The sequence below is a fragment of the Arvicola amphibius genome, chromosome 5 (assembly GCF_903992535.2).
Source record: "Arvicola amphibius chromosome 5, mArvAmp1.2, whole genome shotgun sequence".
In the NCBI taxonomy this organism is placed as follows: domain Eukaryota; kingdom Metazoa; phylum Chordata; class Mammalia; order Rodentia; family Cricetidae; genus Arvicola; species Arvicola amphibius.
In genome coordinates this window covers 94,137,304-94,153,497 of record NC_052051.1, presented here as the reverse complement: position 1 = coordinate 94,153,497, position 16,194 = coordinate 94,137,304, and the positions used below count along the sequence as shown (strand labels likewise).

General features: G+C 38.2%; 1 protein-coding gene across 4 annotated transcripts in view; it reads left to right on the top strand.

Moving 5' to 3' along the window:
* Taf4b (TATA-box binding protein associated factor 4b) overlaps positions 1-16,194 on the top strand; it is a 194,950-nt gene that overhangs the window by 70,042 nt on the left and 108,714 nt on the right. For all 4 annotated transcript variants that reach the window (XM_038331300.1, XM_038331301.1, XM_038331299.1 and 1 more), the window contains 2 exons: positions 2,059-2,115; positions 14,373-14,477. In XM_038331300.1, the coding sequence (XP_038187228.1) occupies positions 2,059-2,115; positions 14,373-14,477 (162 nt within the window). The remainder of the gene's footprint in view (positions 1-2,058; positions 2,116-14,372; positions 14,478-16,194) is intronic.

Sequence of the window (16,194 nt, the reverse complement as noted above, 5' to 3'; positions counted from 1 at the left end):
TGCCATTGTCCTTGGCTTCTCAGCAGCCCTCATTGTCTGCCATGTTCAGGGAGTCCGTTTTTTATCCCGTGCTTTTTCAATGCCAGTCCAGCTGGCCTTGGTGAGCTCCAATTAGATCAGCCCCACCATCTCTGTGGGTGGGTGCACCCCTTGCAGTCCTGACTTCCTTGTTCATGTTCTTCCTCCTTCTGCTCCTCATTTGGACCTTGGGAGCTCAGTCTGGTGCTCCAATGTGTGGCTCTGTCTCTATCTCCATCCATCGCCAGATGAAGGTTCTATGGTGATATGCAAGATATTCATCAGTATGGCTATAGGATCTGGTCGTTTCCGGCTCCTTCACCTCAGCTGCCCAAGGAACTAGCTGGGGGCTTCTCCCTGGACACCTGGGAACCCCTCTAGAGTCAAGTCTCTTGCCAACCCTAAAATGGCTCCCTTAATTGAGATATATACTTCCCTGCTCCCATATCCACCCTTCCTATATCCCAACCATCCCATTCCCCCAAGCTCTCCCCATCCTCCCCTTCACACTTTTCTCTCCCCATCTCCCATTACCCCCATCTCACCCCACCCGCAAGTTCCCAATATTTGCCCTTGCCCGGCAATCTTGTCTACTTCCAATATCCAGGAGGATAACTATATGTTTTTCTTTGGGTTCACCTTCTTATTTATCTCTAGGATCACGAATTATAGGCTCGATGTCCTTTATTTATGGCTAGAAACCATGTACATCCCATGTTCATCTTTTTGGGTCTGGGTTACCTCACTCAGAATAGTTTTCATGCAAAATTCAAGATGTCATTGTTTTTTTGCTTTAAAATGCTAATTAACCCAATTAAAAAATGGGGTACTGAACTGAACAGAGAATTCTCAACAGAAGAAGTTCAAATGGCCAAAAGACACTTAAGGTCATGCTCAACCTCCTTAGCGATCAGGGAAATGCAAATCAAAACAACTTTTAGATACCATCTTACACCTGTCAGATTGGCTAAAATCAAAAACACCAATGATAGCCTTTGCCGGAGAGGATGTGGAGTAAGGGGTACACTCATCCATTGCTGGTGGGAATGCAAACTTGTGCAACCACTTTGGAAAGCAATGTGGCAGTTTCTCAGGAAATTCAGGATCAATCTACTCCAGGACCCAGCAATTCCACTTTTGGGAATATACCCAAGAGATGCCCAATCATATTACAAAAGCATTTGCTCAACTATGTTCTACCTCTTAAAATGGCTACAGGGCAACACATTAACCGCCTTTCTCTTCTTCATGTTTTCTATGTGCTTTAGACACATGGTCATCCTGTCTTTCTCAGGCTTGCTGTCATTTTAAGGCTTTAGTATTTACTGTATCTTCTATTTGAATTCTCTTTCATAACGCCTTAATGTGACTGGCTATTTCTTGTTATTCAGACTTCTATTCAAATGTTAATATCAGAGATAGATGTCTATCCCACTACTGTACTACTAGAGAAGTACCTACCACATTCCTCATGCTCATTTTTACTACATTATGTTTGTTTATAGTATGTAGCATTAGTTCATTAAGTATTATAGAGGATCTAAAACTAATAAAAATATTAGAATGTGCTTAATACTTTTGCTTTCAGAAATTACTGTTTTTAAGATATTTAATTCAAGGCTAGTTGAGTTCTTGATTTTAATAGCTGTTGAAATAACATATGCTTTGGCAAAATGGCTTTACCTAAAGATGAGCCAGTATTGTTTGTTTTCATTCATTTGAGCACACACTTCTTTTCCTTTTCTTCTGTTCAGGCCAGTTTTCATTTTGCTGTGTTCCAGCAAGAACAATGTCACGCCTTGACTGGACCTGACTGACATTGTTAGCACCATTTTCAGTATGTGTTTCCTCCAGGCTAGAGCCGCAGCAGCCGGCCCAGACGCTGAGGAGGGGGCCAGGGCTGGAGTGCAGCTAGACTGGATTGAGGCATTGCCCCTGGAGCTAGGGTTTTCAATCACAGGAGAAATCATCATTTATTAAATATTTAACAGTAATGCTAGTATTTAGATGATTTCTATTAATTTTTTTTTCCTTTGACAGAGCCGTTCCAATAAAGAAGATCCAGAACAGCTGAGATTAAAGCAGAAGGCCAAAGAGGTAGGACTTTCAAGTTACAGTTCTGGTCTTTGTGTTTGAGGGAAGGTTGGCAGCCTCTCTCTTGGCAATTAGGTCAGGGTTTATTTTACTGTTGCATACCATTTGCAAAAGCCTTGGGGAAGGACAGGAACTGCTGAAGGCAAGGGCAGTACTTCAAATGAGGTCAGTGAGCTATGTGCTCTCCTTTTAAAATTTATTTTCAAGGCTTAGGCCTGTCTGGAAATGACTCTTTGTAAACTCCCGTCATATACTTGGAGGAATACAGCGTGGGATTAAAGGAAAGAAAGAAAGAAACTTTGAGATTTAGCATCTGGGACTGTACAATAGGCTACATTTTTCCAGGGTAATTGTTCGTTTTGTAAATCTGATACTGCTTATAATTCTTTGGCTGGGAGGCGGTACTGGGATTTAGTTTTAAATGGAAAATGCCTCTGGCTTTTAATTTTCTGGGCCCAGCAGTTTTCTGTTCTGGAATGGAGCCCTTGTTTCACACAGTTCATGTTTAGCTGCGGGGGTTTTAGTTTATAGCTTAGACTGGTTAAGCTTTTACTCCCAGAGGCCTCTGCATAGCAACTGTAGAAATCAACAAATAAGTTCATTTATGTCTGCAGCCTCCTCTCAGTAGCTGACTTTTTACATTTCCCAATATCCATTTCCTGACTTCTCTAGCCTCAGAGAAAAAAGCTCCACTAATTGGAGCTTATTTTAATTGAGCCTTAATATTGGATCTCACTGGAGTTACCCCCAGAGCTACTGAGAACAGAATGAAATGAAAGTACCTAAGGTTGAAGGGCTGCGTGCGTGTGGCTGTGTGTGTGTGTGTGTGTGTGTGTGTGTGTGTGTGTGTGTGTGTGTGTGTGTGTGTGTGAGAGAGAGAGAGAGAGAGAGAGAGAGAGAGAGAGAGAGAGAGAGAGAGAGAGAGAGAATTTTCCCTTGACCTACAGATTCTTTCCCTTCTGAATAAATCATCAAGCCTATTCACATTCCTGGGTAAGGATCTGACAGCAGATGGTAATAAAGACAATTGAGGTGTGAGATGGAGCTGAAGAAATCGGTTTCTATAGTTACGTGACTGACTTCATGCAATTTCTAAGCATCTTTGTGCTAAATAAGAGTGATTTCCTGAGCAACTTTTTCCTAACTGTGCCTCTTGAACTATGAAATCTGTTGTCCTCAGCATTGCTGTACTTGGCATCCAGGTGCCAGCAGCAGGAGGTTATTTATTAATGTTCTAAAGGCCCTTATTGTTTGGATTAATGTAGGAGCTGGGGCAAAACACATGGACATCTAGTAAGATTCTTAGAATGAACGTATTTTATTTTCTTTAACATAAAGAAAATACTCTGGGTAGAAGGGCTTAAAAATCAGGGCAAGAAAGGAAGAACATTAAAATGTTAAAATCACTCATTTTAAACAAAATGTTCCTTATTCTAATTTCCTTCCTCTGGGTTTTATCTAACACTGTTAACCTGAGATTTCTTTTCATGTCTTGAGTTTTTTTTAAGCACACCTAGATTAATGATAGGTATGTATTTGCAGCTGTGCCACTTGTCAAAGCTCTGAATCCTGGGTGTCTGTTCTTTCTTTAATTAAGGACTGATTGGATACTTATATCTTTTTCTTTTAATTGATTCTTGTTTTAGAAAGTATCTCCCAGAAAGTTAATTATCTTGCCATGTGTGTTGTTGCTTACTTAGATTTTTTTTTCAGCTTTGAAAGAGGTGGTTTTATTAGTTTCATATATTTTGTTTGTTCATGAAATCAAAGATAGTTAGCAGTCTTCAAACAATACTGTGGGGTAGGATGTGTGTTTTTTTCTTTTTTTTCTTTCTTTTTTTTTTTTTAACCAAAAATGATTGATAGCAAACCTGCTTTTTATCTGTTCTTTGCACATCTATTTAGTACTTCTTTTTAAAGAAAGGTTAAAAGAAAATAAAATTTCCTTCCAAACCATTTTTTTTGAAGTCTGTTAGTTGTTTTTTATTTTTATTTTTTACTGTAAGCCCTTTAGGATCAAAAAAGAATGAAATTTATTGTCCTGGGTTCAAGAAGAGAGACATTCTGCGTTATTGGCTGCAAAGTTGTTGTTAGATTGAAAGTTAAATAATGTCATTTTTGTCTTCCTTCTGTCCTGTGGAGATGTAACTTTGCTGTACTAAGTAGAGCTGTTTTGTAGTGGTTGCTCTAGTAGCACAGCTTTCTCCTTTTACAAACCGGTCACAGGACAAGTGGACTAATGACAACATTATAAATGCCGAAGTCCAAAAGAACTGCTTAGAGAAGTTGTAGGCTTTGTTTATGCTTGGAGATATTTCAGCAGGGGTCTTTCTCATGATTCAAATCATGCCTGACTCTGGAGTTTAAATTGTTAATGAATACAGTTTTGATATTGATAGTTCTCTTGGGATTTTTCACTTTTAAAAAAATAGTTTTAGAAACTTTATTTTTTATGCTCAGTTTATATGGGCAATTTGTTAAATTGGCAGGTTTTTATGTAGGTGTTTTTTCAACTGTTGCAGTTCTCATCTGGTTGCCTTTGGGTTTGTCTCCAGCCTTGTCTCCTGCTGCACACCGTTGCCATTGACCCTACAGGTTATCCATTTGAAAACCTTATTGCTGTCTGGAAATGTCTGGGGCCATTCCTGTAATTCAGACATTTGATTTTAAACTCAAAGGGTATCTTCTCTCATTTTCAGTGTGTTTTTTGTTTTTTCTCTAAAAACAATTTCATTTTTGGCTTCAAACTCAGTTTTTTCAGCTGCAATTTAGGGGTAAATAGATACTTTTAAAAAATGTGTATGGTGATAGTCTTCCATTTTACCCTCTATTTGTGAAGCTTTGAAATAACATTGCTAGTTGCCAGATTCTAATTCCAAATAAGCAGGCTTAGTACAACTGCAGACTTATCTGAAATGTGTGTTGTAGAATAACATCTTATCTTGCCCTCAGTGTTTTCCCTTAGTATGTCACTGTTGTGATGTTTTGCTCTTTTGACTTTTTGGATGCCCACTACCCAGCTCCCAGATAAATCACACACATAGACTTAATCTTAGTTTTGAATGCCCGACCTTAGCTTGACTAGTGTCTAGCCAGCTTTTCTTAAATTATCCCATCTACCTTTTGCCTCTGGGCTTTTTCCTTTTCTTACGTCTGTGTATCTTACTTTCACTTTTATCTGTGGCTGACTGGGTGTTAGGGTGGTTGGTCCCTATCCCTGTGGTCCTCCCCTCCTTTCTCTGTTGTTGCTCCTCCTCTTCCTTGTTTCTTATTCTATTTACACTCTCTGCCTGCCAACCCTGCCTATCCTTGTTCCTGCCTCGCTATTGGCCGTTCAGCCCTTTATTAAGACCATCAGGTGTTTCAGACAGGCAAAGAATTACAGCTTCACAGAGTTAAACAAATGCAGCATAAACAAAAAAAACCACACCTTAAAATAATATTTTAACACATCACCCCAAATTCTGCAGTGCAAGCCTTCTGACTTTGAAGTTCAAACATCCTGATTTCTTAAGAGTTTTAAAAATGTGTTTTTATATCCTTATATCCATTTGGATTTCTTTTTCTCATTTGAGAAATATGAGTTTAGTAGGTCTGTGCAGAGTGAAGCAAAGAACTCATTCATTTTCTTTTTGACACTTCAATGCATTCTCACTTTCATTTTTGTATTAGACAATAAAGGGAAATAAAAGAACTACAATAATGTATGTGTTGGCACATTGACTTTGCATAGCAACCTGTGGGGGATTAAAATGCATAGCAGATTAGAAATATACTCTGAAATAAGTTTTTTTTTCTAAATAGATTATGAACTGAAAACTCAGGGTGCAACTCTCGGTGACCATTATTGTGTAATTAATAGAGTACTGCATAAAAGGCCTCATTTCTCAATAGAAAGTATAATATAAGAAAGGCAGCGCAGGATTTGTTAGTTGGTTATTTGATGTTGTTACTTTTTTGTTGTTTGTTTGTTTGTTTGTTTTGAGGCAGGATCTCACTATTTAGCCCTGGCTGCCTTTGTACACTCTGTATAGAGGATGTTAGCCTGGAATTCATAGAGATCCTCTTGCATTTGCCTCCCAAATTCTGGGATTAAAGGTGTGTGTCACTATACCTGGAGGACTTTGTTTTGTTCTGTTTGAGATAGAGTCTCCATATGTTGCTCTGAAACTTTCTATGTAGACGAGAGTGGCCTCAAACCCACAGAGATCCAATGCCTCTACCTCCTGAGTGCTGGGATTAAAGGTGTGTAATACCACACCCAGTTTTTATATGAGATAGGTCAGCCTGGAATTTCAGTTAATCCTGCCTCAGTCTCCCAAGTGGTGAAATAATAAGAACCTCCATGCCCAGCATTGACACATTTTGTGGTGGAAATTGAAGAGATATGAAATAATGAAACATGATAGATACTTAAAGGTAACTGTACATGTTTAATGCTATTTTTGCATGTGACAAGGACTTGTGGAATATTGATCAAGGCAGTCAAATCTTTTATTAAAAGTATATTATAAAAATCTTTTATTAAAAGTATATTATATATATGTTCTATTATAGAAATCAAAATAACATGATGAAGACATTCTTAAAATGACAAGTTATAAAGAACTTGTGTATGCCATCGCAGTGAAAGAGATGATTCAAAGCACTGACAGTCTCAGAATGTGACTTTCAAACTCTAATGTATATGAATGTTATCTGGAGTGTTTGAAATACAAGTTGCTGGTCCCGGGGTAAAGAAGTTTATGATAGAGTAGATGTGGGGTTGGGCCTGGAAATGTGCATTTCCAGAGGTTCCTGCTCAGCAGATTGCCCACAGAATCATTGATCTAGGAAGAGAAAGAAGGATGTTTTAAAATTTATTATTTTCCTATTCCCTTTTGAAGGTTTAGGATCTTGAATTGGCAATATTGGATTATCATCCAGTGATCCCTCTGTAAGTTTCTTTGGGGACCAGGAAAGCCACCACAAAATTTTTCAAGTGATCTTTTTACAGAAGACCTTTACTGAGAGTAGAGATTCCAGAAGGATGCACAAATTCTTAGTTTTGAGATGTAGGATCTGTGTATATTAGACATAGTGGTCTCTTGTTGGAAGAGGTAGGTACATTTCATAAAAGAAATAGCTGTGAGCTAGCTGTCAAGGACTTGTGAGTTCCATATGGATCTAGTGCTCAGGTGTTTTGCTTCACTTTGAACTTACTTTTGTTCTTTTGTACTTTTGTACTTAAATGTAGCATAGTGTGTTGTTTATAACAGGCAGTCATAACTTAGGGAAAGATGGAGCTGTAAAGGCTTAGAACCATGAGCCAAAGGAACAGTTAGGGTAGCGTTCTGCCATCAGTCTTAGCATTAGGCCCAGACTAACCCTGGATATTTTATTTAATCCCCCCCCCCCCACAGAAGACACAAAAGTAAAGGGGAGGCAGGAGTATATGGATGAAGAACTATGGGGGAGAATGGGGCAGATGAATGGATTGCTATTTAGGATAAACTAGAATAACTATAGCACATTTTTATCCCGAACAGTTCATAAGTATTATGTTTAAGTAAGGGCGACCGTATCTGTTGTAGTCTGACTTCTTTTTGATTTAACCAAATACATTAGCAAAACAATGTAGGAAAGGAAGAATGTTTTGGTCTTTGAATTTAGGTTCTAGTATATAGAAAATCTGTTGGTTCTAGACCCCTAGCAAGAAGAACATCATAATGGCAGTATATTTGTGGTAGAGGCTGCTTAGCCATGCAAAACTGAAATCAGAGAAGGGAGAAGTTCAGGACAAGATTAGCCTCATAAAACAAGCTAACTTACTAGAGTTAGGTTCCACCTTCATAAAGTTTCCAAATCCTTCCTACCTAGTGCCAAAAGCTGAGGCCTATCTTGTCAGTACCTTAGCCTCTTGAGGAAAATTTCATATTTGAACTGTACCAATGTGTATTTAATCAATGTTTTATTCACTGTTTTTAAAAGCATGTTTTTAAATTATTTTATGTGCATTGGTGTTTTGCCTGCATGTCTGTGTGAGGTAGTTAGATCTTGGAATTACTGATAGTTGTGAGTTGTCATATGGGTGATGGGAATTGAACATGAGTCCTCAAGTGTTTTATATTTATCAAGTAAATTGTATTAGTTCTTAGAACCCAAGAGCAGATCATTTTACTATGTAAATTCTATCTATATAAGATTTGATACCACTTTTATACCATTTCTTTAAAAAAATCTAAGAAGTAATATCTCCAGTTTATTTATCAAGAAAAGCATAGGCCAGGCCATGACGCGCACGCCTTTAATCCCAGCACTCAGGAGGCAGAGGCAGGCAGATCTCTGTGAGTTCGAGACCAGCCTGGTCTACAGAGCTAGTTCCAGGACAGGCTCCAAAGCCATAGAGAAACCCTGTCTCGAAAAACCAAAAAAAAAAAAGAAAGAAAAAAAAGAAAAGCATAAACCTTATATTCAAAACCAGAAGGATATTTCAGAACAAGACATCCAGTATCTCCCATGGTGACATCAACAGAATAATAATAGTCAAGTCTATCAACATATAGAAAAGAATGGTAGACCAGACAATATAGTATCAACCCAAGAAATGTAAAGTAGCTTTAATATTTGAAAATTAATATATAATTGTCTTAGTTAGGGTTTTTATTGCTGTTATAAAACACCAAGACAAAAGTAGGTTGGGGATAAAAGGTTTTCAGTTTACATGTCCCAGTCACAATCTGTCATGAAGGAAGTTGAGAGTGGAATTGAAGTAGGTGCTGTGGAAGATCACTGCTTACTTACTGGCTTGCTCTGTTAGCTTTCTTAGAGCATCCACGATCACCAGCCCAGCTGGCACCATCCACAGTGAGTTAGGCCTTCCCACATCAATCATCAGTTAAGAAAATGCACCACAGGTTTTCCCACAGTCCATTCCAAAGGGGGCATTTTCTGAATTAAGGCTCCCTTTTCCACAATAACTAAAGCTTCTTTCAAACTGACATAAAACTAGCAAACTCACCTAACTCCTTGTCAACTTGACACATAAGTCGACACTGTTAAACCATAACCTTTTCTGACTTGTTGTTCCCAAGATGTCATATTAATATCACAATATGAAGTATATTCCAAGGTTTGAAAGTTTCAAAGTTTTTAAAAATTCAAACACTTTAAAGTTCTCTTTAAAATACCCAAAATCTCTTTCAAAGTTCAAAGCTTCTCCAAAGTATCCAAAGACTTCCCAAATATCCAAAGGCTCTCTAAAATATTGAACGTCTTTCCAAAACATACAGTGTTCTCTTAATATCCAAGTCTCTAAAATCCCCAAATCTCTCTGAAGTTCAGAGTCTCTCAACTGTGGGTGCCTATAAAATAACAACAAAAATGGTGACATACCTTCTTATTCCAAGAAGGAAGAACCAGGGCACAGTCACAGTCAGAGCAAAACTAAACTCTAACCAGGCTAATTACTCACTGTCAAATGTCTGCTATTCATACCTCTCTGATTCTGCCGTTAATAGCATGTGCAGCTTCTCTGTGGGCTCAGAGCAGCTCCACTCCACAGCTGCTGTTGTCCTTGATGATTGCCCCATGTTACCGGCATCTCCAAATTCCCGAGGAGTCTGTAGCTGGGCTTTACCTTCCATGGTAGCCTCTTCAGGAACTCTAGCCCTTCCACATAGTACCAAGCCTTATAAGCCTTAGCTACTCTCCATGACCCTTTCATGCCTTCAAAACCAGTACCATCTAAGTAATATTCTCTCTCTCCCCCATCCCTCCCTCTCCTACTTTCTTTCTGTTTCCCCTCCCTCTCCCCCCCTCGTGTGTGTGTGTGTGTGTGTGTGTGTGTGAGAGAGAGAGAGAGAGAGAGAGAGAGAGAGAGAGAGAGAGAGAGTGTGTGTTTTCTGAGACAGGGTCTCTCAATGTAGTTCTGGCTTTCACGGAACTCACTGTAGATTAGCAACTTGCGTATCAGGTTGGCCTCGAAATCACAGAGATCCATCTGCTCCTCTCTCCAGTGCTGGGATTAAAGGCATGGGCGGCTACTACACCTGGACCATTTTAGTAATTCTTACACATTACCAAGTTTGACTGCCAGCAGGAGATACAGCCTCAGCCCCCAGTATATATGAGTAAACACTCTCAGATTTAATCTTCAGTAGTGCTAGTCTTTTGTTAATCACTACTCATTTCAGAAGCAAAGATTTCACTTCAGTGATGCTGGTCTCTTGTTAATCATGGCTCATTCTTCAGACCAGAACTACAGATTATTTCACATGGCACATAAATGTTCCCAGCAAAATCTTCACTTTCCTCTGAAACTTCACAAGTCAGGCCTCCATTGTCTGCAGCGCTCACTGCATTCTTATCTTCCAAACTGCTTACAGCAACATCCTATTAAGCGTCATTGCTTTCTCCAGCCCAAAGTTCCACAATCTTCCCTAAAACACAAGGTCAGATCTGTCGTAGCAATACCTTATGGCCTGGTACTAATTTCTGTCTTAGGGTTTTCATTGCTGTAAGATCATGACCATAAGCAGCAGCTTGGGAGGAAAGGATTTATTTAAGCTTATACATCACAGTCATGTAGGGAATTTAAGGTCGGAGCTCAAGACAGGAAACTGGATGTAGGAACTGAACCAGAGACTGAGGAGGATTGCTACATACTGGCTTGCTCTTCATGACTTGTTCAACCAACTTTTTTATAGCACCCAGGACCACCAGACCAGGGGTGGCACCACCCAATATTTACTGGTGCTCTCCACATTAATCACTAGTTAAGGAAATGCACCACATCCAATCTGGTGGCGGCAGTAAATGACTCCAGGTCTGTCAAGTCAACATAAAAACTAGCATTTCAAGGCCAGGCGATGGTGACGCACGCCTTTAATCCCAGCACTCGGGAGGCAGAGGCAGGCGGATCTCTGTGAGTTCGAGACCAGCCTGGTCTACAAGAGCTAGTTCCAGGACAGGCTCCAAAAGCTATAGAGAAACCCTGTCTCGAAAACCAAAAAACAAAAAACAAACAACAAAAAAAAAAAAACACTAGCATTTCATTTTCTTAAGTGTATTTGTCACAGTTCAGAAGATTTTAATTTTGATGAAGATCAGTTTGTCAATGTTTTTATGGCTAGATATGCCATATCTAAGAGGTCTTTTTGAAACTCCCAACTCATGAATATTTTCTCTATGCTTTTTATGGATGTTTATGCTTTTTATACCTTGAGTTAATTTTTTTTATAACGTTTGGAGTTCAGGTCCAGGTTGAATGTTTTTAAACTTTATAAATGAATGTCCACTTCTCCATTTCTTGAATGGACATAATGCTAGACATTCAAGTGCTAAGGGCTGATTTTGTATGTGTGTAATGAAAGAAAGTACTTTATTTAAAAGTGGGGGATTGCACATTCCCAAGGAGAAAGTGGATGAGTAAGCTTGGAAGGCAGATGTGCAGTTTTTACAGGATTTCTAGTCCTTTATTGTCATTTCCCTAGCACCCACCTTCTAGGGGCTCTCCCCGGGCGCTGGTGAGGACCATAGCTGCACTTACTTTTGCAGTGCTGAGTAATTCCCATGTATGCTGAGCAAGTGCCCTCTCCTGAATTGTAAGTCTATCTCCCATATAAACCTTAAAATCAGTTTGTCCCTATTCACCAGGAATTATGTTAGATCCTTGAGTCAATTTACAGAAAACTCTTTTGGTGCTCTGCCTTTGAGCTATAACCTCAGCTTTCAAAATCTTTTATTATGTCCAACTTAGCAATTCATGAACACAGCATGTCTCTTCATTTGTTTTTCTTGAGTGATTATTTTGTGGCTTCGTTTATCCTCCGGTATTTCATTTCTGTGTGTCTGCTTTCACCTGTTTCTCACTGATGCTTGGGTAGATGATTATTATTGTTTGTGAGAACTTTGTATCTTGTAGTTTTGCTGAATGCATTCATTAGAATCAGGGAGATTTTGTATAGTGGCATTTCATTTGTATTTTAATAAATATAGCTTTCCTGATGATCAGAGAGTAAAACAGCCCCACTGGTTAGCCTTACAGCCAGGCAATGTAAACACACACTTTTAAAATATCAGTAGTCCCACTAGTTGCCATAGATACTGGGTGATGCATGCCTTTAATCCCAGTGGTACACACCTATATAATCCACGCCCTAGAGAAGATTATAAAATGGTAGGAGACAGCTCTCAGTCTCAGTCTCATTCTGAGATTTCTGAAGGCAGGATCGACATTTCTGGCTGAGGTCAAGGTATAAGCCTGTGTCTGGCTGCTTTGCTTTTCAGATCTTCAGGTTGAACCCCAATTTCTCTCTGAGTTTTTATAATCGTGCTTCAATTTTGTTTTTATTTTTTTTTGTTTTGTCTTAAATTTCTTTGTATATGAGTATGTGTGTGTGTACATACTCTCAAGCCACAGCTCACATGTGGAGGTCAGGAGACAACTTGGGAAGCTGGTTCTCTTTCTTAACCATGTGGGTCCTAAGGATTGAACCTCAGGTCATCAGGCTCAGCAGGCGTCTTACCCATTCACAAGCCATCTTATCTTGCCTGCTGGTCATGATTTCTGTTGTGTGTGTGTAGAGGGGAGGGTTGTTCCTGCTGATTTCATAGTTCATTTAACTTTTCTGCATTGATAATTATGCAGTCCTCTTGAAATTTTTTTCTGAGCTTTATGTTGTCATCAGTTTCAACTACAGTTCTATCAAATCTGTATTAATAGCCAGAACTTCCTCTTTTTCCAGTTGTGTCTGGTTTCTTTGCTTTGTACTGGCTAAACTATATTGGTTTTGAGAAGGTGTTATTATGATCAGTTTCTAGGTTTTTTTTATTAGCTTGGTTTTATTTGGAAATTTTTCTAGAATAGTATGTGTAAAGGATTATTTACATAGTCAGGTTAAAAACCTTTCTGTCAGTGGGTGGGAAGGAGTCCTCATTTGATACGACTGTCATTAAGATACCATATCTCTTTATAGGAAAGGCCTTTAAAATATACTTTTATTTGATTTGTGCTGTAGGTTAACTAAAATCTTTTTTGTTTTTGATACATAGAAAAACTTCTTGATTGTGCTAGCATCAGACTCTTGACTATTGTTTTTATTAAGAAGTCATCAGCAACAAAAGATTTTACAACTTCTGAAAACCCTTACCAAACAATATATTTATAAGAAAGCCTACTGCTTCAAAAGGATTTCGGTCCTGTGATTTTTGGAGCAAATAGAATATAATTCTTAGTTTATGTACTTGGATTAATTGTTGTCTAAATATATTTATGCTGCTATATCAAAAACCCCTTAGTGAGTAGCTTATATATTATAGGATTTTATTTTCCACAGCTCAAAGCTAGGAGATCTAAGATGAAGGTTCATGTACTGTCATCCTTCTTTTATAATGTGTTTGAACTTTGGTTATTCCCCCGCCCCCGCCAAGAATATTTCCAGTGTAAGTTTTTCTCTGTGAACTGTCTTGATCCTATTGGAGTGTAACTATCATTCAGTCTCAACAACATTTTTGCCTTATATAGCAGTAAGATTTTCTTGAGAATTGAACATTTTTCCTCTTCTAGAAAAACTGAGGGGCTTATGCAGTGGTATTTTATTTTTACTTTGTCTTTATCAAAATACATAACTATTTTTATGCATAATCACTTTGATGAAATCCTTTTTCACAAGATATAATTTGTGGTTACCTTCTGTACTGTTTCCTGAAGACTGAAAAATTGTACCTTGTAGTTTAGGCCTTTCTGGACTAAACTACATCACTCAAGATTTTTACCATGAAGACAAGAGGTAAATCCATGAATCTTATTTGTACATGTTTGTAGTGAGAACATTTATCTCTGAGTACTGGTTCTACCTCTTTTTTGGGTGATTTCTGTGAAATTGCCCTAATCTCTTGGACCCTCACTGAGTAATTTTTTTTTGTTTGAACAGTCAGTGAATACCCTTTCAGTGTGTTCGTGAAAGTTAAGAGAGTAGTTTGTAAATCATACAGCATACTAGGACGAGCTCTGTAATGTACAAGCACTGTTTGATTTCATTTTCTTCTTTTGTCTACACTTCCTCTTCCCTGAAGTTTGTCTCTTCTTTGTAAAGATTAGGGACTACAAGTTAGTGGAGTCAAGACATCAGGAATGTACCCCTGGCTGCAAGGGAGTCAGTATTCATTTTATTATATAATTTTATTTGGGAATAAATACAGAAACTGGTTTAATGATATTTTCTTTGTCCCTGAGCATCTGTGTAAATGTGGACTTTCTTTTCTCCCCCGTCTTCTAGTTGCAGCAATTGGAGCTCGCCCAGATCCAGTACAGAGATGCGAATCTCACAGCTCTTGCAGCTATTGGACCACGGAAGAAGAGATCACTAGAATCAGGAAATGAGGTACTGATAATTGTGCTTGTAATTTTTTTTTTTAATGTCCAGAAACTAAGCCAAAAAGAAAACAAAAAACACAAGGCGTTAAAATAGTCTATCCTGCTCTACATGCTGCCAAACTTTTCTTGAAATTTTTCTTTGACAGTTTTATAAAATAGATTTTGCCATTTTTTTCAACTCGATTCTTACATACTCTGTTGTTCTTTCTAGTCACTATCTCCAGGTATACTGAATATCACCATTTCCATTTTTAAAAGCTCTGTATTCTAACATTTGCAAACATTTATTTTTAGTCTCTCTCTCTCTCTCTCTCTCTCTCTCTCTCTCTCTCTCTCTCTCTCTCTCTCTCTCTCTCTCTCTCTCTGTGTGTGTGTGTGTGTGTGTGTGTGTGTGTGAGCGAACACCTGTGAAAATAGCTGACTACAGTGGACAGAGTGTGTTAGATCCTCTGGAGCTTGAGTTACATGTGGTTTTGAGCCATCTGAGATGGGTGCTAGAAATTGAACTTGGTTCTTCTGCAAGAGCAGTATATACTCTTAAGGACTTCAACTCTAGGCCCCTTCTAATATTTTTATATAATCCCCCACTACTAAGACTGCATCTGCCCCTGCACCTGGGCACAAAATGTGTTTATATGGCTTAATGATTCTTTTATTCTTTCCTAAATACCATTTTTAGAATTTTAATTATTTTGTGCACATTTGTGTGTGTGAGTGGATTATACACACTCTTGCCAAAATGCACATATGGAGATCAGAAAACAGCCGGCAAGCCTCAGTTCCCATTTTCTGTTTTCTCAAGGCATGGTCTTTTCTTGTTTTTGTTGCTGTATTGCTCACTTCAGGCCTGCAAGATTCCAGGTGATAATCCCATCTCCACCTCCCATTTCTCCTTAGGAATGCTGGAATTACAAACATGTATCATTATATCCTAAAACCTTTTAACATAGTTATATGACAGTACTGCATTTAAATAAATCATAATTTATTCAACCACTTTCCAATAAATACTCAGGTCATTTTCAGGCCTTTGCTTTTAGTGTTTCTTGGGATTTCCTTTACTTAAATTGTTGTGTAAGTGAAGTCCTGGAAATACTTGGTTGGGTTAAAAAATATCCGTATCTGGAAAAAAAAATTTACTAGAAATACTCAGGCATACACAAAGGTAGAGAGCGGTGTAATGAACTCCTGTCTACCTTACCTCTTTCTACTCTGTCAACTATCACTTTTGCCTACTGTGTTTTATTTATGCCTATATCAACTATCAGACTAGGAAGGTTTTTACTCTTTGGGCTGTTGTAAAGTCAATTTAAGAGTCGGTAATAATATTTCTTCATTTTTTTTTTGGTCATTCCTAAAAGTGTAAATAGGAAATGACTAGACTGAACTCTCATCACTTGTCACTTCTCAATTTTTCTTTTTCCCACCTTTCCTCTCCTTTTCTGTTTTTCTGTCTTTATTCATCTAAAGTATACTTGTTTGCTTTGCTTTTACATTTGAAAACTTTAATTTTCTTTTAAATAAGGCTTCCATTATTGTTTTTTCGGTTTATATTCTTATTAGAATTCTCTATCTGCTTTGTTTCTTTTAGTTTTATTTTTAACTCACTGTGTAGCTCAGGCCAGCCTTTGACGTGGATCCTTCTGTCTCAGCTTCTAAACTCAGGGATTGTAGCCAACATGGCTATGAAGCCCCTTTTAATTAGAATTACATGCTAATACTTT